The 24,699-nt window shown below is 40.7% G+C and overlaps 1 protein-coding gene across 3 annotated transcripts in view; it reads right to left on the bottom strand.

The window, feature by feature from the left end:
* ece2b (endothelin converting enzyme 2b) overlaps positions 1 to 24,699 on the bottom strand; it is a 110,004-nt gene that overhangs the window by 51,539 nt on the left and 33,766 nt on the right. For 2 of the 3 annotated variants that reach the window (XM_067450148.1, XM_067450149.1), the window contains one exon: positions 11,952 to 12,038. In XM_067450148.1, the coding sequence (XP_067306249.1) occupies positions 11,952 to 12,038 (87 nt within the window). Of the gene's footprint in view, positions 1 to 11,951; positions 12,039 to 22,679; positions 22,713 to 24,699 lie in introns of those variants that run through there. The other variant, XM_067450150.1, reaches the window with a different exon arrangement.

Raw genomic sequence — 24,699 nt, 5'->3', positions numbered from 1 at the left:
AACACACTAGTAACGACTATTAACTAACAAGTAGTAGTGCTCAGTTGAATGTGGTAGTTCATTATTAGTTCATTATTTAGTAATCAATAACTAAAAAAAAAAAAAAAACTCACAGAGGACTACTAAGAGCTATTATATGCAGATTCATAATTAACATGAATAATGCATAATATATAATAAATTCTAAAGTGAAGGTCATGGTAACCCGCTAGTAATGACTCAAGTATTACCCAATACTTCAGAAGAAATAACGAATTACTTGGATCAGTATTCTAAAGTGACAAACATGATAACTCTCTAGTATTAACTCAAGTGTTACAAAATCCTTCAGAAGCCATTATATCCAAAAACTTTAACCTCAAAAGCTTACAACGACTTAAGTAATAATTACTAGAGTTATCATGTTTTCACGTTATAATACTGATCCAAATAATTAGTAATTATTTAGAAGGATGTAGTAACTGTCAGGGTTCTGTCACTTCGGTCTAGTTTATTCTTGTGTTTGTGACAGAGCCCTGACCCTTCTGTGTTTGTCATGTTTGGTGTGAGCACATGACTTATCATGTGTTTCCTTGTGCCATGTGCTCTCCTGTCCATTGTCTAACCCCCAGTCCCCCCACCCCCCATCTTGTTATCTGATTATTGCTAAATACCCCCGGTCTTCCTTCGTTACCCTCTTTTGTTTGCTTCCCTCCTTATTCTCATTGTGTTTGCAGTCCTGGGCTGGTTCACCTTTATAATGTACCCTTCTTGTCTCCTGACCCTGCCTGTCTTGTTTCCCCCACAGGGTAGTTTTTGTTTGTATCTTAATAATAAAAAGCCAATTTCTCCTGCGACTGAGTTAATAATGTATTGTCTTATCCCTTACCTCAACCCTGACAGTAACACTTGAGTCATTGCTATCCAAAAAGCCTCACAAGCTTACAATGACTTTGTCATGAGAGTTGTTGTGTTTTTTAGAATACTGATCCAAATAATTAGTCATTCCTTCTGAAGTATTTGGTAATACTTGAGTCATTACTAGGGGGTTATTAAGACCTTCACTTTACCCTTAATGGTAACACTTTACTTGAAGGGGTGTGCATAAGACTGACATGACACCTTCATAATCATGACATGACACGTGTCATGAATATGAACGAGTTTTTATGCATGTTTATGACAACTGTCATTAAGTGTCATTCGCTTAATTATGTCATTTTTAATGCAATGATGACATTGCAGAGTTGTCTTTGTTATGACAACTTGACATAAACCAATACATCATAACCTGTCAGTGTCTTTGTCATGACAACTTGACATTACCAAGACAACATAACCTGTCATAAACAGACATGAAATGACATAGCAGATTAATTATCAAATTTAAGAAACTACTTCGCTTTTTGGGTTTACATTACATTAGTTGCTAGGCAACGTGGGGGAGAGGACGCTGGCGTTGTCTGTTCGCCGCTTCTCCACCCACAAATCATGTTAACTTTACTATTAAATTTAGATTTTATTTTATTTTCTTATGTTTGTGACTAGTCTAACAGTCAGAGCTACAATTGGGACTGTTGCTGATTGCTGGCAGCCACTGAGAGGACGTTGTTTGCCGTTTTTTCACCACTTCTCTTATGTTTTTGTTTGAATGAATTTGAATTTGTGGTTGGTTTTGGTTTGAAGGACATTTGATGTTGCTCGCTGCGGCTGCTCTCTCTTCTGGGTGTCAGCTCGTGGTCTCCCTCGGGCTTGAACTGCATGGTGGCTGAAGTTTGCACCAGGCTAGCGTCATCAGCGTCCGGCATGATGTTGGGATGTAATTTTTACTTGTTATTCATGTATTGTTATTTTTTCCCTTTGTTGCACTTTGAGATTCTTCGGAATGAAAAGTGCGTTATAAATCAAATCTATTATTATTATTATTATTATTATTATTATTATTATTAAACTGTCATGTGGTTGGTATTGACGTTGGCTGTCATTAGGCTATTATAATGTCATGATTTTTCCATAAATTTAATTTGTCATTTACATGTCATTAAGTGTCAATACTCTGTCAAATTATTTTATAACATTGTCATGAATCTATTTCTTGACCTAAACTACAGTGGTACAAGTTGAATTTGTCATTAACATGTCATTAAGTGTCAATACTGTGTCAAATTATTTCATAACATTGTCATGAATCTATTTCTTGACCTAAACTACAGTGGTACAAGTTGAATTTGTCATTAACATGTCATTAAGTGTCAATACTCAGTCAAATTATTTTATAACAGTGTCATGAATATTTAACTTGACCTGAAATATGGCATCATAGAGAAAATCGTACTGAGTCATTAAAAACTATTAATATAACTCAAAATGATAGAGTGGCATAGACATATACACCTATATGATGATGTCTATGGTGGCACCACTGGTTATGTGTACGCTGTAACAGATGTTGGCAAAGCCTCAGTCAGGTTAGTTTGTTTAGGTGTTTAATGTCAATTTAGTTTGCAGTAAGTAAAAACAATTCACAACAACGTTATTTTGGGTTTAATATACTTTATTTAAACTTTCGTTCACTCTTTAACGAATAGTTTGAGTTTATTCTTACCATTTTTTTTGTTTGTCTGTTTGTCATGGTGGAGTCCCGTGTATATATATATATATATGTTTATTTTGTGTAATGGCCATTATTTGTGTACGTGTTTTCCCCTTTTTGCGTTAATTGGTGCTGGTCACCTGTGTATAAATTCATGCCTTGTGTTTTTAAGTGTCAGTTCTGTGAGAGGGCAGGTCTTAAAAATTAAATGATTGATTTTATTTCTCGAACTCCTTTTCATATTTTTAAGACATTTGGAATTGTCTATTATCTAACCTTCTGTTGAAGCTGGTGGAGGAAACTTAAAACATAAAATAAAACATTATGAACTGAAAAATATTAATGATGCTGTTATTAAAAAATAATTTGACAGCGTATTAACACCTAATTACATTTTAATGACAAATTAAACTTGTGCCACTGAAAAAAATGTATGACATTATAATAGCCTCAGTCAACATCAAAACCAACCACATGACAGTTTACGGTTAACCCTATAAGCTAAGTAAATTTCTTAAATTTGATAACATGTTTATGACAGGTTATGTTGTCTTGGTAATGTCAAGTTGTCATGACAAAGACACTGACAGGTTATGATGTATTGGTTTATGTCAAGTTGTCATAACAAAGACAACTCTGCAATGTCATCATTGCATTAAAAATGACATAATTAAGCGAATGACACTTAATGACAGTTGTCATAAACATGCATAAAAACTCGTTCATATTCATGACACGTGTCATGTCATGATTATGAAGGTGTCATGTCAGTCTTATGCACACCCCTTCAAGTAAAGTGTTACCGAATTAATTATGTATTATGTATTATTCATGTTAATCATAATTATAGTAGTCCTCTGGGAAGTATGAAAAAAATAGCAGTTATTGATTAGGTAATAGTGAATAACCACATTCGACTGAGCACTATTACTTACTAATTAATTAATCAGTTTCTTGTTAGTTAATAGTAGTTACTAGAGAGTTAATAATGTGTTACTCATCTGTTCCTGTGATTCATTAATGACAGAACAGTATTCTAAAATGTTACCAAATTTTGTTCTCAGCAGCAAAATATCTTGCAGGTCAAGGGGGTTGAATAATTTTGATTGCAACTGTATATATACTACCATGCATGCTGAATGTATAAAATAGCACAGGTAATGTTTATATGGCTGTAAACAAAAAAGACATTGCATTTAATTCCAGATCCATTGGGTTTTGACTAAATCCCGTATTGTTTATTGTTTAAATATTGTTTAAACATTTTCTCCTGAAATGGCCACTGACAAATACTGATCTCATCCTTCCTTCCTTTCTCATAAAATCAAAAGAAGTCTCCTTGTGTAGAAACTCTATGAGCGTCACATCAAATTTTTGTGTCAACATATACTGCAAGTCTCTTAACATCATTGAGCACCCAAAGAACATGAAACAAGTTGCCTGGGGGATACAATATCAAATACATGTTTCCCATCATTGCTTGTACATAAATCTAACAGAAGAGGTGTCACATTTCCTGCCTGACCTGAAAGTGAGCAGCAAATGAAAAGGGCCACATGAATCGATATGAATTCATATCAGATGTCACTCATAATTCATTCCCAGGAAATCTGACCTGCTGTTCTCATCAGTTAAAAGGTATCACTAATACAAATGTCAACCCATTCTCACTCCCAAGGCGTCAAAAGCTGAAGCACGGTCAAGTGCCTTCCGTGTCACAATGAAGACGCTAAAGTGTCACATGCCTGTCCTGTCTTGTGTGCACATGTGGGTTTTGTCATGTCTTGCATGTGCTCCTGTCATTGTCTGATCCCTCCCCCTTGTTATCTGATTAGTGTTGATTTCTCCCACCTGTTCCCTCTTGATTTCTTCCCTTTTTAAGCTCCTTGTGTTTGTCAGTCTGTGTTGGATCCTTGTGTAATGTCTGCGTCTCCCGTTCTCCCTGTGATTCTGTTGGTTTGTTTAAGTTTATATTTTATTATTCTATTGTGTGTTTTTCCCCCTCGTGGGTTTTGTTTTGAGTTTATGTTTATTTTGTAATAAATTATCTTTCTCTGCACTTGAGTCCTCGCACCTTTTCCTTTGTCTGTGACGTGACAGAAGGATCCAACCATGTTGAGGACTCAGCAGAGAGAGGACTCGATCCCGGAATCGCTCACCACCTGTCCTCACTATGAGCGGATTCTACGGTTTCGAGTCCTCCACCTACTTCACCAGGAGGGAATGGAGATTAGGAATTTTGCAAAGAAGTTCCTGGAGACCGCCAAGGGGCTGAGGCTCAGTGACTCTGCACTCAAGGACCTTTTTAATTATGCCCTAGATGAGCCCATGGAGTGGTGGCTCAGAAGGGCATATGACGGAGGCACATTTGAGGCAATGGTGGAAGCTATCGCCTGCCAGCAGGAGAGAGCTGCCAGGGAGATGGCCCCTGCCCTGGCAGTCCCAAGATCGGTGGTCCCTGCTCCAGTGGTCCTGAAACGGAGGAGGAGAAGGAAGTCTCCCTCCGTGCCTGTGCCGGTGGTCCCTGTGCCGGTGGTCCCAGTGCCAGCGGATCGTGTTCCGGTGGTCCCAATGCTGGCGGATCGTATTCCGGTGGTCCCTATGCCGGTGGACTGTGTTCCGGTGGTCCCTATTTCGGTGGATCGTGTTCCGGAGGTCCCTGTACCGGTGGATCGTGTTCCGGTGGTCCCTATGCCGGTGGACCGTGTTCCGGTGGTCCCTGCTCCGGTGGTCCCGAAACGGAGGAGGAGGAGAAAGGCTCCCTCCGTACCTGCTCCGGTGGTCCCGATTCCAGGGGTCCCAGTACCGGTGGATCGGATTCCGGTGGTCTCTTTGCCGGCGGATCGTATTCCGGTGGTCCCTATGCTGGCGGATCGTATTCCGGTGGTTCCAGTACCGGCGGAGCGTGCGCCGGTGGTCCCTGTGCCGGTGGATCATGTTCCGGTGGTCCCTGTGCCGGTGGATCGTGCTCCGGTGGTCCCTGTGCCGGTGGATCGTGCTCCGATGGTCCCTTTGCCGGTGGATCGTGCTCCGGTAGTCCCTGTGCCGGTGGATCGTGCTCCGGTAGTCCCTGTGCCGGTGGATCGTGCTCCGGTGGTCCCTGTGCCGGTGAATCGTGCTCCGGTGGTCCCTGTGCCGGTGGATCGTGTTCCGGTGGTCCCTGTGCCGGTGGATCGTGTTCCGGTGGTCCCTGTGCCGGTGGATCGTGTTCCGGTGGTCCCTGTGCCGGTGGATCGTGTTCCGGTGGTCCCTGTGCCGGTGGATCGTGTTCCGGTGGTCCCTGTGCCGGTGGACTCCGTTCCGGTGGTCCCGAGTCCGGAAACGGCCTGGAGGGCTGTGATGGGATGCTTTGTGGTGGCAGTCCTGCATGCGTGGAAGGAGCACAGGGCTTTATCCGAAGCCCCGGAGGCAGTTCCGGTGGTCCCAGTTCCGGTGGATCGTGTGCCGGTGGTCTCAGTTCCGGTGGATCGTGTTCCGGTGGTCCCTGTGCCGGTGGATCGTGTTCCGGTGGTCCCAGTTCCGGCAGATCATGTTCCGGTGGTCCCAATGCCAGCAGATCGTATTCCGGTGGTCCCAGTGCCGGTGGATACTGCTGGACTGGAGAAGTTTCCCCAACGCCCTGCCTGCGCCGCTGAGGCGCCCTGCTCTCCCTGCGCCGCTGAGGCGCCCTGCTCTCCCTGCGCCCCTGAGGCGCCCAGCTCTCCCTGCGCCCCTGAGCAGTCCTGCTCTCCCTGCGCCGCTGAGGCGTCCTGCTCTCCGTGCGCCGCTGAGGCGTCCTGCTCTCCGTGCGCCGCTGAGGCGTCCTGCTCTCCGTGCGCCGCTGAGGCGTCCTGCTCTCCGTGCGCCGCTGAGGCGTCCTGCTCTCCGTGCGCCGCTGAGGCGTCCTGCTCTCCGTGCGCCGCTGAGGCGTCCTGCTCTCCGTGCGCCGCTGAGGCGTCCTGCTCTCCGTGCGCCGCTGAGGCGTCCTGCTCTCCGTGCGCCGCTGAGGCGTCCTGCTCTCACCGCGCCGCTGAGGCGTCCTGCTCTCACCGCGCCGCTGAGGCGTCCTGCTCTCACCGCGCCGCTGAGGCGTCCTGCTCTCACCGCGCCGCTGAGGCGTCCTGCTCTCACCGCGCCGCTGAGGCGTCCTGCTCTCACCGCGCCGCTGAGGCGTCCTGCTCTCACCGCGCCGCTGAAGCGTGCTGCTCTCACCGCGCCTCCCTGGCGCCCCCTGCACTCACCGCGCCTCTCTGGCGCCCTGCTCTCACCGCGCCTCCCTGGCGCCCTGCTCTACCCGCACTGCCCTGGCTGCCTGAACTCTATGGGCCGCCCCGGCCACCTGAACTCTGTGGGCCTCCCGACTTCGGCGGGCCGCCCTGGTCATTCGAACTTTGTGTGCCACCATGGCCTCCTGAACTTTTTGTTTTCCCCATGTTTCCCTTGTTGACCCCTCCCTTGTCTGTTCCTTCCTTGTTTGTTTCCCCTGTCCCGCCCTGGTCTGTCCCTCCCGTGCCGCCCTGGTCTGTCCCTCCCGTGCCGCCCTGGTCTGTCCCTCCCGTGCCGCCCTGGTCTGTCCCTCCCGTGCCGCCCTGGTCTGTCCCTCCCGTGCCGCCCTGGTCTGTCCCTCCCGTGCCGCCCTGGTCTGTCCCTCCCGTGCCCCCCTGGTCTGTCCCTCCCGTGCCCCCCTGGTCTGTCCCTCCCGTGCCCCCCTGGTCTGTCCCTCCCGTGCCCCCCTGGTCTGTCCCTCCCGTGCCCCCCTGGTCTGTCCCTCCCGTCCCGCCCTGGTCTGTCCCGCCCGTCCCTAGTGGAGCGTCTGGTAGCCGCTCCTTAAGGAGGGGGTAATGTCACATGCCTGTCCTGTCTTGTGTGCACATGTGGGTTTTGTCATGTCTTGCATGTGCTCCTGTCATTGTCTGATCCCTCCCCCTTGTTATCTGATTAGTGTTGATTTCTCCCACCTGTTCCCTCTTGATTTCTTCCCTTTTTAAGCTCCTTGTGTTTGTCAGTCTGTGTTGAATCCTTGTGTAATGTCTGCGTCTCCCGTTCTCCCTGTGATTCTGTTGGTTTGTTTAAGTTTATATTTTATTATTCTATTGTGTGTTTTTCCCCCTCGTGGGTTTTGTTTTGAGTTTATGTTTATTTTGTAATAAATTATCTTTCTCTGCACTTGAGTCCTCGCACCTTTTCCTTTGTCTGTGACGTGACATAAAGGTACCCCTAGGTGTCATTTTTCGACGTGATGGGTGCTCCTCGGGAGTGAGAACGAGTTTCAAATGTCTACATGAGAAAGAATGCTTACTTTTTATAAACTGTTATCCATGCTTATTACTGATTATTAATGTCTGGCCACATTTGATCTTTTTAATAGGCTTGTAATATCTGGATAATTGTTCAGATTTATTTTGTATTAGTTACTAATTCGCAAGATGTTTGCCCATTTAATCACTAGTCATCATGTAATAAACACCTAGCCACGTATGTTCAGACATCTGATTTGATCCCAATCAACTGTTCCTTAATTAATAAACACGGTTCGCCTTCATCTCAGCTGCATAAAATGTTGTCACTTTTTCTGCATTACTGTCTATACAAACAAAGTGTGATTACCATATGTATATATATATATATATATATATATATATATATATATATATATATATATATATATATGCCACACCCATAAAAATGAATGAATGGGGCGTCTGCTGGAGAGATATGGTAATCACTCTTTCTTTCTAAAACTATATCACCTGCAAAAAGAAGTTGAACCCGCTGATGTCAGAATTCTGCCCTTAAAGGTCCCGTTCTTCGCGTGTTTTCGAAGCTTTGATTATGTTTACAGTGTGCAATATAACATGAGTTCATGTTTTGCGTGTAAAATAACACAGTATTTTTCACACAATTTACTTATCTGTACAGCGCTGTTTCCTCTGTCCTAAAAACGGCCTGATGATTTCCTTGTTCTATGAAGTCCCTCCTTCAGAAACACGTAACGAGTTCTGATTGGGCCAGCACTTCCCGTGTTGCGATTGGACAGCAGCTTAGCACGTTGTCCGGAAAGGTCCGGCCTCTTACCATAACGTGTAGATACCATACGCGCGCTCAATGTTATTGCAAAAATGTCTATATTGCCTTATCAATTTGAGTCGGAATCAGACCCGGAGAATATCGAAGAGGATCGATTACAACCTGCTCAGGAAAGACGTTTGCTGGATGTTTCAGAATGGTGAGCTGTCTATTCAGTAGTTTAAACTGATCATTACAAACACCAACAATCGATGGTGTCTGAATGAATTACTACACTTTGATATACTAAGTTTTTCGGATTAGTTTCAATTACCATTTAACGTTAGTTAACAAAGCTAAACAGCGTTGCACTTTGTGTCATGAGTTACATAAACTGTTAAACGGACCGACTTAAATAATAAAATACACTTACCGGTTGTGGTCCATAACAACGCCTTCTCCAGACAAAGAGGGAACTGCGTCATCTTTTAAGAATAATCTTTCTGCGAATCCGGCATTAAACTGATTGAGATTGAGGAAGCAGTCCTAAGCAAAATGTGCTGCACATATTTTTAAATTGTGATTATAATTTTCCAGAACCGAGTTAACCATAAACTGTAGCCATTGATCTCGTACATCGTCCGTGGGAAGGCCAAACAAAGGTGATTCGACTCCGGGATGAAAATAACAGCGTTTCAGATGCATGGCGACAAACACACGCTACAAAAACAACGCTTCCTATTCTCGACCTGCGAGAGCAAAAGGACAACGCCCCCGAATGTGCGTGTTCTTGTGGGCGGAGGTTCGTCAACAAACGGTTTAGTTGCGTCATTAAAGCAGGAAGTGCAGGGCTGTAGTCCAAACCGGCCGTTCGCTGTAGGCTTTGAAAGGGAACTTCTGTTAAATAAAATATCTCGCTTGGCATTGAACTTTGAGCTTTATAATTTCACAGGTATTATTTATGCTCTAACAGCAACATTACACACTAACTAAAGTTTGGAAGATGGAATCGCAAAGAATGGGACCTTTAATACCTAGATCATTATCCAGAACTAACTCATTACATTTTGATCATCATTAAAGTGGGTTGTTGTTTTTTTTCGAGTGTCAAAATAAGTGCAAATAGTGTGCCTTGTTGGCACAAGATAAAAAAAAAAACACACCCATAATTCAACATCATAGTTCAACAACCTCATCGGTGCAATCAGTAAAGCGTATAACTAATGGATCATTGTTGTGTCGCGACTTTGAATCCCCCTTTCACAGATCTTGCTTTTCTCTCTTTTCTCATCACAAATCACATAGGAAAGGCATTTATGTTCGATAAAAATTAAGAAAAAGTTCTATATGTGGAAATAACAAAATGTTTAATTATAATAAAAGCATTTATTGGGTAGGGTTATGGATAGGTGTAAGGAGGGATTTTAGTGTTCCTTTAAGGCGGTATCCATTTCATAATTTCAATAAAAATAATAATTCACACTGTTATTATTAAAAATAATAATTCACACTGTTTCATCCAGTTAATGTACAACAATACTGAGGTGCAAATATATATCTGTCAAATTAAAGTATAAATTACATGTAATTAGTATTTATAGTACAAAGAACTGCAACTTTATATGGTGTAAATAGAACATATCCCTATTTTCACTTAGTAAATATAATCCACAGCTATTTGCACTTAGTGTGAATATCATCTAGCACTAAGAAAATATGTTGATTTCACTGACTGTAACTAGAATCTAGTTGCTATTAACACTTGGTATATGAATTTAGTGTAAATAGCAACTAGATTTTATTTACACTTAGTGCAAATAACCGCTGCCTTTAAAAAAAATAAAAAAAAAATATATATATATATATATATATATATATATATATATATATATATATATATATTTCATATGCATGCTAATGGTGTGGAATTGTGCAGTATATGGTCAAAAAAAATGTTTACTTCGTATCCCCCATAACACAGCACAAACTTATATATAAGAAGTAAATTATTATTATTATTATTTGTATTATTAAAATAAAATAAAAAAATCCACAATCGTTCTACATTCTCGTTCTTTCAGCTAAACGTTTATCTGGTGAACCCAAAAGGCTTCTTCTATGGCGTTGCTGTAACAAAACAAAATAAAGAAAGGAAAAAAAAAGAAGAAGAAAAAAAACCTTATGTGTAGCTTAATTCGAGGAGTGATTTTTTTCAACTACTGCTATGTTTTATGTATCTGTGTTCCTACGGTGTCTGTATGTATTTTGGCTTGCCTGGATATCTCAGCCTGGAAGAAAGAACATCACCACAACTCATGATGACAGTGTTTCTTTCCTGCCAGCCCAGCAATTCACCATAACATGACTGTCAGCTAGATTTTTCAGTGGTAAAAAGCATCCAAGTCAGCCAGCAAACAGCTGAACTTCACAGAGCACATCACAACTACCCAGCAATTCACTGTTCTCTCGCTGCAGTATTGCCATGTATCAGTGTCATTTCTGTTCTTCTACTTTTCAGGGGAATTTTAGGCCGTAACCATGTCTTGAACATGGGGGTTGTTGAAATAATATGTTATTTTTATATAGCATGTAAAGAAACAGAACAGTGAACAAAATTCTAGGTCTAATTCTGTTTGAGAAGTAATCGTTTTGGGACTATTTGTAAGTAATATTTGCATTAATTTGCGAGTTTTAATCATTTATTCACACATTTTTCCCATTTGTGAATAAATACATACAGTAGATCTGCTGTTTACATTTGAGTTTCTTAGTGGTCTGGTGGTAGAATATTCGTAAACCGTGTCGAAGGTTACTGGTTCTAATCCGCCCTCCTCATAGTGTTTTTTCTTCATTTAAAGATGTTTAATGATTGTATAAGTGCATGGACACGTTGGTGTGTATTTTGTTTTGTGATTTCACTGGAAAGAATAGGGGTCTCCGCAACAGCATTAAGCGGTAGATTGACACGCTAGACTGTGCACGAGTCAGAAGAGAACATAAACCCCATCTGCTTTGATTTGATTGGCCAGCTCAATCATTTTGACATTGACGAGCATCGTTAGACCTGAGGCAAACCAGACACATTTTTTTTACTTTTAAACCTTTTTGTCATCCTAACATACATGGTGCGTAATGGAATGCTGAGCAAGAATTTCATATATTGGGGGGCAATTTGAGCATTTCTATTTATTGGGGGGACTTGTCCCCCTTAATGTCTATGGTGGTTACGGCCCTGGGGGAATTGTGCAGCAGCAATACTTCTCATCATATCTGTAGAGCTTACAGCTTAAATTGAGAAAAATAAGTTGCTTTAATTATTTGTATGTGGCATTGGATAAAGACACCTGAAAGTATAAAATGTCCACATCCACCCTGAGCCTTGACCCACACTCACCTCCACACTGTCAGGAGAGATGGCCCCATCAGCAGGGATGTCTGTCCCGTCCTCCTCCTCAAACGTTGCACGCTTGTAGTTAGACATCTGAAAGGGAGAGATAAAATATGACTGTGTTGAAATATTACCATGGCATTGAAGATCAATTTACAGCAAACATGACTTCTTTTTTTCTTTTTTAATAAGACCCAGACAGGAAAAGTTAAAATAGTAGGGCCCTATGATATCCGTTTTATTGTTTCACAAATTTTATTCCAAATTCAGTTTTTTCCATTTTAAGATTTCTGGATTCTGTGTTTTATATTTTAGTTTTTTTGGTCAAATTCAATTTTAATAACTAAAAAGCATTTCAATTTTTTTATGACGTTTATTTTTCTAAAAATACATTTTATTTTTACCAAATTCAGTTTTAAGTTTTGCTGCTGGATTCCATTTGAATGGTTTAATTCGATTTTAACAATCAATTATTTAATGTAAAAAACACACCTTTTTGTCGAATAGTCCTGCACAAAAGAGCTTTACTCTTTAAAAAAAAAAAAAAAAAAAAAAGATGATTCCTTAAAAAAAAAAAAAAAAATATATATATATATATATATATATATATATATATATATATATATATATATATATATATACATATATATATTATAATAATTATTATTATTATTATTATTAGTGTAAGTGTGTATTATTATTACATTGAGACACAGCTCAATTCTACTGTACAACAGCAATATAGTTCTGTCATAATTTCTCAGGGTCAACCAAACTTTTTTTGATGGGTTGCCATAAAGACCTTTGAGTTTCTGTGTGTTGATGATATGGACATACTTTTTCTCAAGTGAAACTGTAAAGTGCTCATGAAGTGACTCTTGAGAGCAGCTCTGGAGATGAAGTTCATGCATTCTTGTCCTCATTTAGAGAGGCGGCAGAGCGTCGTTTCAGTGTGGGAAACGAAACCGCGCATCTGTGCCAATGGATTCATGCAGGATTTATTTTCAAATAAGTCTTTTTGCATTTTAATTTTCACAGACACTAGTCCACATCACGATTTGATTTAAGTATAATGACCTACTTTTGATTTATTCATTTCACAAATTCTTTGAAATTCCCTGTTATACAGTAAATACATTTTCTGCCCCCGTTTTGTGCATCACGGTTATCATAGGGCCATAAAAGAGTCCTTTTTGCTTTTCTACAAGACCTTCCAAAGCAACACCGAACTGGTGGAACAAAAAGAAATTTGTTTTTCACACAGCCACTTGACAATTGCGAAAGACACACCATGAAATCAAAACTGACCCTATTTACTTTCATCATATTTCTTTATATTAAGTTCCAACAGAGTCTACAGAAAACAATTTGAAAGGCCTCGAGTCTGAGGACAAGAGATACTGCAAGAGAGTGTGAAATGGAGATGAATGTTGGGTTGAGGGGGATTGGGTTGTTTTCTCAGCCCCCTCTTGGACGTTGGAGAGGAATTTATTCAAAACATTTGCACACACACACATACACGATTGAAGAGGTGACTAATCTACACACAAAGGTTGCACTTTGCTGCAGTTGTCTCAGTATTATAAGCATAGCCCTACAGAGAACAGAAACTTTTAGCTCAATGTAAACATATTTATGCCGTCTATTGATATCTCACTGCCTGCACTGACAGCCATGTAGACAGCAGACACATTGGCCTAGAGCAAAACCTCCCACCCAGGAGCAGAATAAACAAGGCAGCCAGAGGATCTCTCTCACACACATTCACTTAATGAGGCTATACCACTACCTTTAAAGGGGGGGTGAAATGCTGTTTCATGCATACTGATCTTTTTACACTGTTAAAGACTTGGATTCCCATACTAAACATGGACAAAGTTTCAAAAGTTAAGGTGGACGTTTGATGGGAGTATTTCTTTGTCAAAAATACTACTTCCGGTTAGTCATAAGTTTCGGCAAGTTTTTTGAGATCATGCGTCCCCTTTGACGTTAATGGGGGCGGAATTTCCTTGTATGGGCCTTACGGACAATTCTACCGGAAGCGCGTGAGCGAGAGAGAGCGAAAGTAACAGCCTACGCCCATCAAAGCGCTGGCTTGTAGGATGCTCCACAGGTGATGTGCACATAACAATGTCACCAAAAAAGTGCGTTTTTGGTTGCCAGACCAAGACAGTCCTGCACAGATTCCCCAAAAACCCCGCGTTAAGGCAACAGTGGATGTAATTTGCTTTTCCGGATCAGCAACTGAGTTGCGCGAATGTTTATATCTGTTTGCTGCATTTCGTGCCGACTGTTCCATAAACAAGGCCCAGCTCGACACAGGATTTTCCGATCGCCTAATGCTGAAGGATGGAGCAGTCCCAACGATAAAGGTCCCAACGTTAGAACCGCAGGCGGTGAGTGAGACTGCTTCAAATGTCTGTGTTATTGCCTATGCTCATCAAGTAGCCCAAACATGATCACGTATAGTTAATTGATCAATGGAGCATGCGATGTGTAGTGCGTGTACATTTGTTTAGCTGGCCACTATATGTGTAACTTTATGTTTGTGTATTGTAAAAGCACTCCAAACAACAATACACAAAGAGTGGGGAAATATGTTGAACTAAATAAGCGCGCTTCTTCATTCAAATGCGCTACTATTCCGTGTCTTTCTATGTAAACACTAACTTAGCCTGCCGTGCAAAACCAGTCCGCTTACTAACGTCTACACAAACCACGCGTAAACACACACACACACACGTGCACAACTGCACTTCCCACATGAACACCTTCAAAGACAAAAATACGACGATATAATTCAAGTATAAATATGTAAATAACACAAGCCGCTAAGCATATTATATAGTTAGTGTATAACTTGTACCACATAGAGACGTCCTGCTCTAGTCGTTTTTGCTGCTGCTCCTGTTCAACTGCAGCCTCTGGGTCTGATTCCGGCTCATAGATGTATGGCTGTATCTGATTAAAAGCCATATTTTTATTTTGAATAAAGTTTTTTTCCCGCTGTTAGGGATGACACAGCTTTACGACGCACTCGACTCAACACAATAGCAGCAGCGAGCACACGTCATTATTCAGCTCCGCTCACACGACACGCCCCCACCCGCTCGGCTTTTTTCGGAAAGACTCGGAACAGCGCATCTTTCTTATATAATTATAAAAAAAATAAAGACTTTTCGGAGATATGCAGGATGCAATGCTACTCTATAGGTACTCAAGATTGACATGACACTGACTGAAACTGAGTGTTTCACCCCCCCTTTAATATATATATATGGGGTATATAGGGATGCAACAATTCAGTTAGTCGACGCTGTTGAGACCTGTTTGCATCTCATTTACAGACACATGCGATTTTACTTTCACTTTAGACATAGACTGTGTTTATATATGTTAACCTTGTATGTGTTTGACAGTATTAGCACAGTAAGACTACTTAGTCCATTAATCACGTGTTTTTGACAGGCCTTTAGTGTGCGCGCCCAGCGCATGTAAAACACAAATTAAATGTTTAACTGGCAAGGCTTTAAAACGCGGCTAAACACTCACTTTAGTGCATAATATGATTGGATATTTGCTCATATCAGTGCGTAGACTCACAGGCACACTCAAACAGAGCCGAAAAAAACTGAGAGAAATATTTCAAATGGAGAGAAATATAAATAATTAATTAATTAAACGCAAACCAGAAAAACCGCGTATTGAACCGTGAATGCTGTACTGAACGGTTCAATATTATATTAAGAATTGTGGCATCCCTATATATATATATATATAGAGAGAGAGAGAGAGAGAGAGAGAGAGAGAGAGAGAGAGAGAGAGAGAGAGAGAGAGAGAGAGAGAGAGAGAGAGAGAGAGAGAGAGAGAGAGAGAGAGGAGAGAGAGAGAGAGAGAGAGAGAGAGAGAGAGAGAGAGAGAGAGAGAGAGATTGTATTAATATGGTTTATATTAAATACTGGTGACGAATCCAAATCCTGACCCTTTGTGCATTTACAGAATAACTTTTTTTTATTTATGTTTTTATGAATTGCTTCTCCAACTGCTGAAGATGTCCCTGGAGGTTTTGCCAAAATGATTTAAGTTCTGGAGACACATTTGTAAACTTAAAAAACAGACATAAAACACAGATGTACCCAGAGGAAAAACTGTATTGCTCAAAGATTGTTCTTTGGAGACTTTCAGTAGTGTCAACCTCAAAAGAAACAATGCAAAACTAGTGTATTTTCTCACGGGGAAAATGTCTCCATTCGTTTTCTTTTTAGTCTCATCGGTGGTACTCGTTTGTGTTTTTCATTCCAGTGGATATCTTTCCTTTTCAGGGACCAAAATCAATTCAGATATCTAAAGATCAGAGTGAAAATATCACTGCAATTGAAACATACACAAAACTTACCTTCAATGAACACATTTTTTGCCATTTTAACTAAGAAAAAATTCTATATTTATTTAAGGATATCAGTAGAATTGAAACAGACAAGATAAAAAAACACTTTCTTTTTTAAGGCCAATTTTAATACACACACTTTACATACTTTCAACTGCTAAAAGCCCTCGTCTAAGGACAGATGGTTGTACTGAAGGTTTTTGCACACACACACACACACACACACACACCGGAGCAAGTAAGCAATGGGAGCCCTTTGCAACATGCTTTAAAGTTCAACCGGAACAACACGCTCAATCATCTTGGTTGTTAGTGTCTCAGTTAAATAAATGTTGTTTTTTCGCAGCCAGATTTGGAGTTTCGGTAAGCTATTCCTCTATGGGCTTTTACTGGAAACCATAAATGAGATTACAAAGACTAAAAAACTCTGACTCATGGTGATGTGAAACAAATGCATGCACACATGCTAAGCCCACACAATCATGTATCTTGATGACTGGCTTGACATTTTCCCATCATTTGCTTTATCATAAGCAGTCATTTGACACTTCAGTTGTTTGTCGTAAGTTCCCACACTGCTTTGCAATGCAATGACCGTGGTTGAGAAGAGGGATGTAGTTTTAAGGGGTCATACCCACAAGAATTCCCTCCAGAGGTCTGGACAAGATTCATGGGATGCTGTTCATGGACGTTTTATAGCTACGTTGTCTACATTAATCTGGATATATTAATCATGGTTTGCTTCAGGACTACAACTGCGAGTACATGTTCTGCTATCTTTGCAGTAACGTAATATGAAGATTGTTCAAAGTAGCACTTATCTTTAGCAACACTGACCAAATGTCCTGTTTTTCCAGGACATAGACATTTTGGTTATAGAGAGTATTTTTGCAATATAACAATTTCATACAGAGGGGGCATACTTTAATGTATTGAAATTAATAAGGCATCTTTGAGTTAACTTCAAGTATCATTTGAGTATCTCATTGTCAGGCCCAGTGTCCCGGTTTTCGGTAATCAAAATGTGGTCATCCTAACTAAAAGTCAATGAGCAAACAAATGATATATATGGGTACACTGTCTGGGACGGTACCCTAAGGTACAAAACCAAAAAGGTACTAATATGTACCTTTAAGTTTCTACTATGTACCTTTAAGGTACTAATTTGCACTCTTAAAGTACTGATATGTACCTTTTAAGGTACTAATATGTAACATTTGGGGGTGAGTAAGGTACAAAGATGTACCTTTTTACTTTTGTACCTTAGGGTACTGCCCTAGTGACAGCACTGTACCTTTTTTTCTGAGAGAGTATATGCCTCATATGACTAAGCATCATATGGCATCCTTTTCAAATGTATCCAAAAACACAATCTCTGTGTGGACAGAAGGCCAAAATTAGCACACTGAAGTTCTTCTTTTAACTCTAACTGAGACATTCATGACGTGGTGTCATGTGAAATTTAGTATTTTAGTCTTTAAGGCTATGTTGGGAATCTGATCCTTCCATACTACATTTACAGCACAATAAGTACTGAACCTACTCTATACACTGCATACTGTATACCTACAAATTGCAATGACGGTGATGTGTGAACATTGTGGAGTTCAGAAAGGTTACACTGGAAATATGTTATTCAATGTCCTCAGCATGCTATGTTTTGAGTGAATCTAGCTGGCGTACACACAGAAAAATACGGTGTCAAAACTGTACTTTTAGAGGTACAACAGCTTGTCGCTGGGGCAGTACCCTTAAAAGGACTTTGTACCATTTTTACCACAAAAAGGTTCATAGTAGTACCTTAAGGTACGCATTTGTACTCAAAGGTACTAATATGCACCTTTTAGGAGTAAAAAAAGGTACAAAGATGTCCTTTTAAGGGTACTGCCCCAGCGACAAGCTGTTGTACCTCTAAAGGTACAGTTTTGACACCCTATTTTTCTGTGTGTAATTGATCTCCAACAGTGAATTTAGCTGACAAAGTCAATATAGTGGAATGAAACCAACACCTAGTCTTTTTCGCTGCAACTTCAAAGACAATTCTGTCGAAACTAGCACTGGATACGTGAGGTAATTTTATGCTATACTGTTTGCTACCTTGGCATAATGATCTAATCTCCGTTAATACTCCTCACCATTTATTCCGAGGGTATGAATGATTGTTTTTCATTAGGGGCGTAAAAATTCCCTCATTATTCGATACATATCATGATACTGAACTCACGATATGGGATTATTGCAATACACCATATGGTTACATACGTAAAAGGTTAATAAAAAATGTTTCTGTTGATTAAAATGCTACATTTGGTATTACATTGGAGGTGGAAATGAATAGGCTTGGTGGACGTGGTGCTAGTAATCCAATGCACAGGATAATGGTGACACTAGAATAAAAATGTTCATGATTCTGAAGCTGAAAATAAAGGATTATTATAGACGAATATGCTTGCTCTCTGTGAATGACTAGATATATTTAAAATAATGTAGGTCACTTTTTACGGGTAACAAAAGACATTTGGCATCAGGTGTAGGGCTGTGCGATGTGGACAAAAAAAAAAAAATCACGATTTATTTGATTCATTTTGCGATTTCGATTTTAAAGTTGCACTATGTAGTATTTTTTGCAGTAAAATATTCAAAAACCACTAGGCTAGTGTTATATATTTTGTTCAGTTGAGTGAAAATTGCTATTTTAACCAAGGAGCCGGGACGACTGAGGGAGTCACCTATCAATAATAATAATAATAATAATTCATTACATTTATATAGCGCTTTTCTAGACACCCAAAGCCCTTTACATTTAGAAGGGGGGAATCTCCTCAACCACCACCAATGTGCAGCATCCACCTGGATGATGCGACGGCAGCCATTTTGCGCCAGAACGCCCACCGCACACCATCTGATTGGTGGAGAGGAGACAGAGTGATTAATGGTATCTGATACTTCATACTCATGACTGGAAAAGCGGAAATGGCGCCGGCGACTTTGTCCTGTCATAATAAAAGTCTCGCTGCTCACCAGCCGTATGTTGTTCATCTCATTAACAATCGCACCAGCGCCCTTCCTCAGCTCCTCAACACTCGGTCTGCTCTGCTTCACACTACAGTAACGTTAATAACCGCATCCATCAACATGATTTCTGTCCAATCCCAATTCTTTTCCCCCGGCTGTGATGTGAAGAGCACATGTCCCAAGATTCTGCACTCAAACCTGGCGAAATCAAACTACGCCTTTGTTTTGAATAAGCGCCCTCTAGCAGACGGAAAAGTTACATAGTGTAGCTTTAATCACGATTCTTGTTAACACAGATCCTTGAAAATGACTAAAACCGCTGTATTATTCATGCCAGGCCAGTAGTTGGCGATGTCATCTTGTAAAGAAACAATATGTACCTTCACATGCACATGACGTGTTGCATGTGACGTGACGTGCATGATGCACATTCGTGTTTTTGTAGTTTACACGGAGACGATAACAATATTGTTCTCAAAAACTTGCAAAACTTTAGCCACATTTCCACCACAGCAATTTTATCCCAAGAACTAGGGATTTTGGGGTAGTACTCGTCCACAGTAATAATAATAATGATAATAATATACATTGTCATTTTAAATCTAGCTTTACAAGCTTTCTGAATATGCTGCATGCTGCTGAATCTGCATATTTGTGCTCTTTTCTGTCGTTGTTAATTACCTCTTTAGTAAACCTATACATAACCAGCAAAAGCAGCACAGCTTGAATCTCTTCCATACTCGTTATTATTATTTTTTTCACCATGAAAAAAAGTGCCGCGTTGACAAGAGAGGAAAGCAAATTTTTCTGAGGGGTAAACTTTTTATTTCGTAAGTTATGAAGATAATGTTGGAATAATGACAGTGTATATTGCCCCAGGCAGTTTTTACTTTAAAGGGCCATGAAACCCCCCTGCTGCAGCAGCGTTTTTTCACACCTTCGATTTGAAAAGGCTTGTTAAAAGGGGAGTGGTCGACTGTGAAAAGGTGGGATGGGTATTGTGTGGAAAGAGGGAATGTTTGCATAAATAGGGGAGTGTCAGTAGGAGCATTAAGATTAGCGATACCAACAGCAGCAGTTACAGCGGTTCTGAGACATGTTCTTGGTTCACGTTGGCATAGTTTAGGCTACCACAGTGAGATTAAATGAGGGATGAGTACAGCGAATGAGAGAGCTATGAGTGGCGTGCAGCAGAGATCGCAATTCATTCAGCTCTTCAAACCAGCATAATTCAGTGAGAAATGAAAATAAATGTTATTCTGCATGACGAAATATTTTGCAAACGTGATAAAACTATATTTGTCCAAATATGCACGCTGTTTGGCAAGATGAACAACGCGCCGACGTGATAAGAGAACGTGAACCACCCAACATGCGATGTGACAGAGATGTGTAATTCTAGATCGGGGTAAAAGCGAAGGAGTGTGAGGCTTCATAGTCTCGACCGCGCATCTGAAGCAGAGCGACGCGCGCTGGGTTGCCGTGATGATCCGCGCTGTCTATCACTCGGCAGCTAAATCTATATTTGTCCAAATATGCAGCACACTGTTTCACTAAGAGCCCGAACACATGCGGTTTAGTGCATGGCTGTGACGACAAATAAAACGGAGAGGACGTGGCTTTTGTTCATTAGCCTACAGATTACAGATTGGTTATTTTGCACTCCTGACATAAATTAGATAGTCAACGCTTGCAGGTTCGGCATGCGATTCCTCAGGTGAATTTTACTTTACCGAGCCTTTGTAGCAAAGGCTTCTACAGATGGCGCCGGTTACAGCTCGCTCGGCGCCCTTACGTTACTTCGTATCAGCACAACGCCTAGCTTTCCTCCGTGACTTTTCCACAGGCTGCTTCCAAAACTTCCCCACCATGTCTCTACAATAATGATGGAAGACGAGCCTGACAGAAGTGACTGTCTCATGTATATTAACTAAATTATCTTGTATGCATACTACAGCGCAGGGATTGGACTGAATGAGCTTTATGACATGAATATATATCGAGAATCGCTCGGAGCGGTCGACGTCAGCATGTGCCCAGCAGCCCATACTTGGGCCGAAAGCACACGCTGACGTTAGCATTTGTGACGTTGCTCCGACTAAGCTTTTCAAACCGGAAGACAGAAATCGCTCTGAAAAATGCAAAAATAACTATTTTCACATATGAATACCCTTAGTGTTTTCAATGATGTGCAGCCTATACATATCTGTTTACATCTCAAAAAAAGTGTTTTGGGGTTTCATGACCCTTTAACTGCGCCTGACAGATTTTTTTTTTCTTTCTGAGATGATTATTACACTTTAAACAGATAAATAGCTTATTATATAATACTGTATTAGTCCTGGTGGCCGTTAAGAGTTGCTATGGCTACAGTAAACACATTCCAGCTGCTGGAGAAAACAGCGTTGACATTTTTGATGCGGCAGACAAACTGCATGTGACAAAATGATTGTGATTGAAAGTCATCACATGTAAACACCAGATCGGTTTAGATAACGTCTCATGTAAACAGTCCACTAAATCTTTCAATCGGCACACACAAAAATGATTACTGTCCGTCTCTGACTTGGAGGAGCAGTCGCGCGCAGTCCTACATCACCGGACTAATTTGCCTAATCTTCTCGGAACTTTAGATCGCGGTCGAAACGCAGACAGTTGAAGGTCTGGGGGGGAGAAAAGTTCCTGTAAAAAAGTTCCTGGTACAAATTGTTCCGGGTAATTTTGGTGGAAACGGGGCTTATGTTTTGTCGGGACGGATCAGGGTCTAAACAAAGTCTCGAGTAAATATTTCCCTCTCAAAATGGCCCTGCTCGTGAGGTAGTACTTTTTCAAGAACTTTTTCTTAGAAGGGGGGGAATTGTTCCAGGTAATTCCGGTGGAAACGGAGCTCTTGAAAACATTTTCAAATGTGTTTTCAGGCCCCCAATACACTGTTGTTGAGTAAATGAAAAATTTTGCTAAATTCATCTAAAACCAGCCAACAGACCAGCCAGACCCAGCTAGGAGAAAAGCTAAAACCAGACAATCAGCTTAGGCTGGTTTAAGATATTAAACATCAGGGATATTTCAGCATCTCTTTCTTGACTCATTATTTGACTAGACTGAAGTTAAAATTAGAGTCAAAATGCAAAATAATCAGAAGGTGATAGCAGGATGTGGCATTGAACATGCAAAGTACATACAGCATATGCAGTACACAGTGCAGTTTTTGCGCAGTATTCCATTTTAAACTAGCCATAGTCTTATATAATAACAGATACAGACCGTCATTACAGACTCCAACAAGCAGACACATTCTGCAGCAGCCCAGACAAAGCCATTGATGGACTTACCGTTTATCAAGACACACCAGCAACACAAAAGCAGAACTAAACTGGTGCCACTGCTGTGGAATGACTGGAATAAACCATCTACTGGAGAACGGGGGGAGGAAAGCCAATGTTTTGTTAACATGACCCAGAAAGGGCAGGTCGCTACCGTGGGAGAGGGAAGGCTGCTGGGAGTGAGGAACAGATAAACCTCACTTCCGAAAAAGGAGACTCCTACCTCGGTTACATGGCTAACACTGAAACACATGCATATGGGGAAGTTGTAAAAAAGTCACTGGAGTTACAGTAAACAGCAGTTGTGGCTTGAACCACTGATAGACGTTTTGGGGATATGGGATAATGTGGGATGCTAACCACGTGAAGCCAGTTGCCAAACATCTGCATTTATTTTTAATGCATTAGCACAAAGAAACTTTTGTTTTTGAACAAGAAATGTGAAATTGCTCAACACGTCTGATGACTTCAATGCGCGTACGACTTTTCAGCAGGATTTAAAGGTGGCTTAGCACACATTCATTAAAAGAATTAATGTTTTGACAATGAAATGCTAAAATCTCGCCAAATATTCTTCTTCATCTGTTCCATCTTACTCTTGTCTAATCAGACGGACAATCAGGCTGTCTTCCTACATTTTTATTCGTTTATCACCCTTCTTCTATAAACCATCCTCATTCCAGAAACAGCCTGCATGACTCAAAAATCCGCTCCTGTTTAGTAAATATTTCTTAAATATTTGCATTGAATATTTCTTTGAAGACACTCAGCTCACGAATGACCTTGCCACTGAATTGGCAAGAAACCAGGAAAGCCATATTTCAACAAAAGTAATCTTATAGTATTTTCCAAATATATACGTGAATTGTTATTTTCTAAATGTCCAGTTTTTTTCAAAATATTTTGCAAGGTTTTCACAAATATAATTATATATTCTTCATAACTAGTTGGTCATAAATAAGATTTTGAGGGAGTTGTACATTGTACAACATGATCTAGACTTTTGTCATAAAAACGATCAAATGACGGGATATTTTAAGAGACTTAACACAACGAATGATAACTATAAAAAGATAACTATATTTGCATCACCAGCGCACCGTTTATTCCAAGTGGCAGCCTCCCGCACCCAGCATTCAGAAGACAGCCTCAAAACCAGTGTAGAAAACAGCCTATTACTTATTAGTTATGATGTTTTTGAATGTAAAAAACACACAAACGTCATTAGTTGACCTTAGACAATAGTATAAAAAAAGAAAAAAAGCCACTTCATGACGCTTTTAACAAAAAAGTTTTAGTTTTAGTCAACATTAACAACACTGCATCAAACCCGCCGTGAGTTTGCAGAAGTCACGTGTGTGTATATTTGTTAAAGATACGGTGATGGCTAAAAGGTCAACGCTCTTTTTAAAGGCCATCATAAACTCTCTGCTCCCGGAGATCTCCCTGCCCAGCCCATCACCACGGCAACAAGGCACCCATCAAGCCAACTATCACAAATTAAATCAATATGTTCTGTATCCTTTCATAGGCTGTTTGTTTGGATAGAGAACTCTCCAAGCAGAAGCCTTAAGCAAGAAGGGTCATGAGGCTGTGAGCTGTGAGGTTGAGTGGGGTCCACGTGCACCACGACAAGGAAAATTCATATGCACAAACAATAAACAGCAATATGTAGATAACAGAGTGAGAGCGAGAGAGAACACTTACAGTACATGCACATGAAGTTCATGAAGCAAGCTATAATTGTTATTTATGAAGGCCTTTTTAAAGCCTTGACGCAACTGAGGAAAAGTGAAGGTCTCTCTACATCAGCCACGAGACTTTTAAAAGTGAACATGATATATTATCTAAACATACTCCACAGCGTTATGAAACATGGGCTGAAGTTTATATTCAAGGTCCTTGAATATTTCAATCCGACATCAAAGCTGCTTAGAATTTCACTAGTAAAATAAATCTACATGTGCTCATAAAAATAAAGGGATAATATTCGAAATATACTGTAGGGATAAAACAATAATTTTTTGAC

This window comes from Pseudorasbora parva, chromosome 8, assembly GCF_024679245.1.
Source record: "Pseudorasbora parva isolate DD20220531a chromosome 8, ASM2467924v1, whole genome shotgun sequence".
NCBI lineage: Eukaryota > Metazoa > Chordata > Actinopteri > Cypriniformes > Gobionidae > Pseudorasbora > Pseudorasbora parva.
Note: the sequence above shows the minus strand (reverse complement) of the source record. Positions and strands in the feature narration are given on the sequence as shown.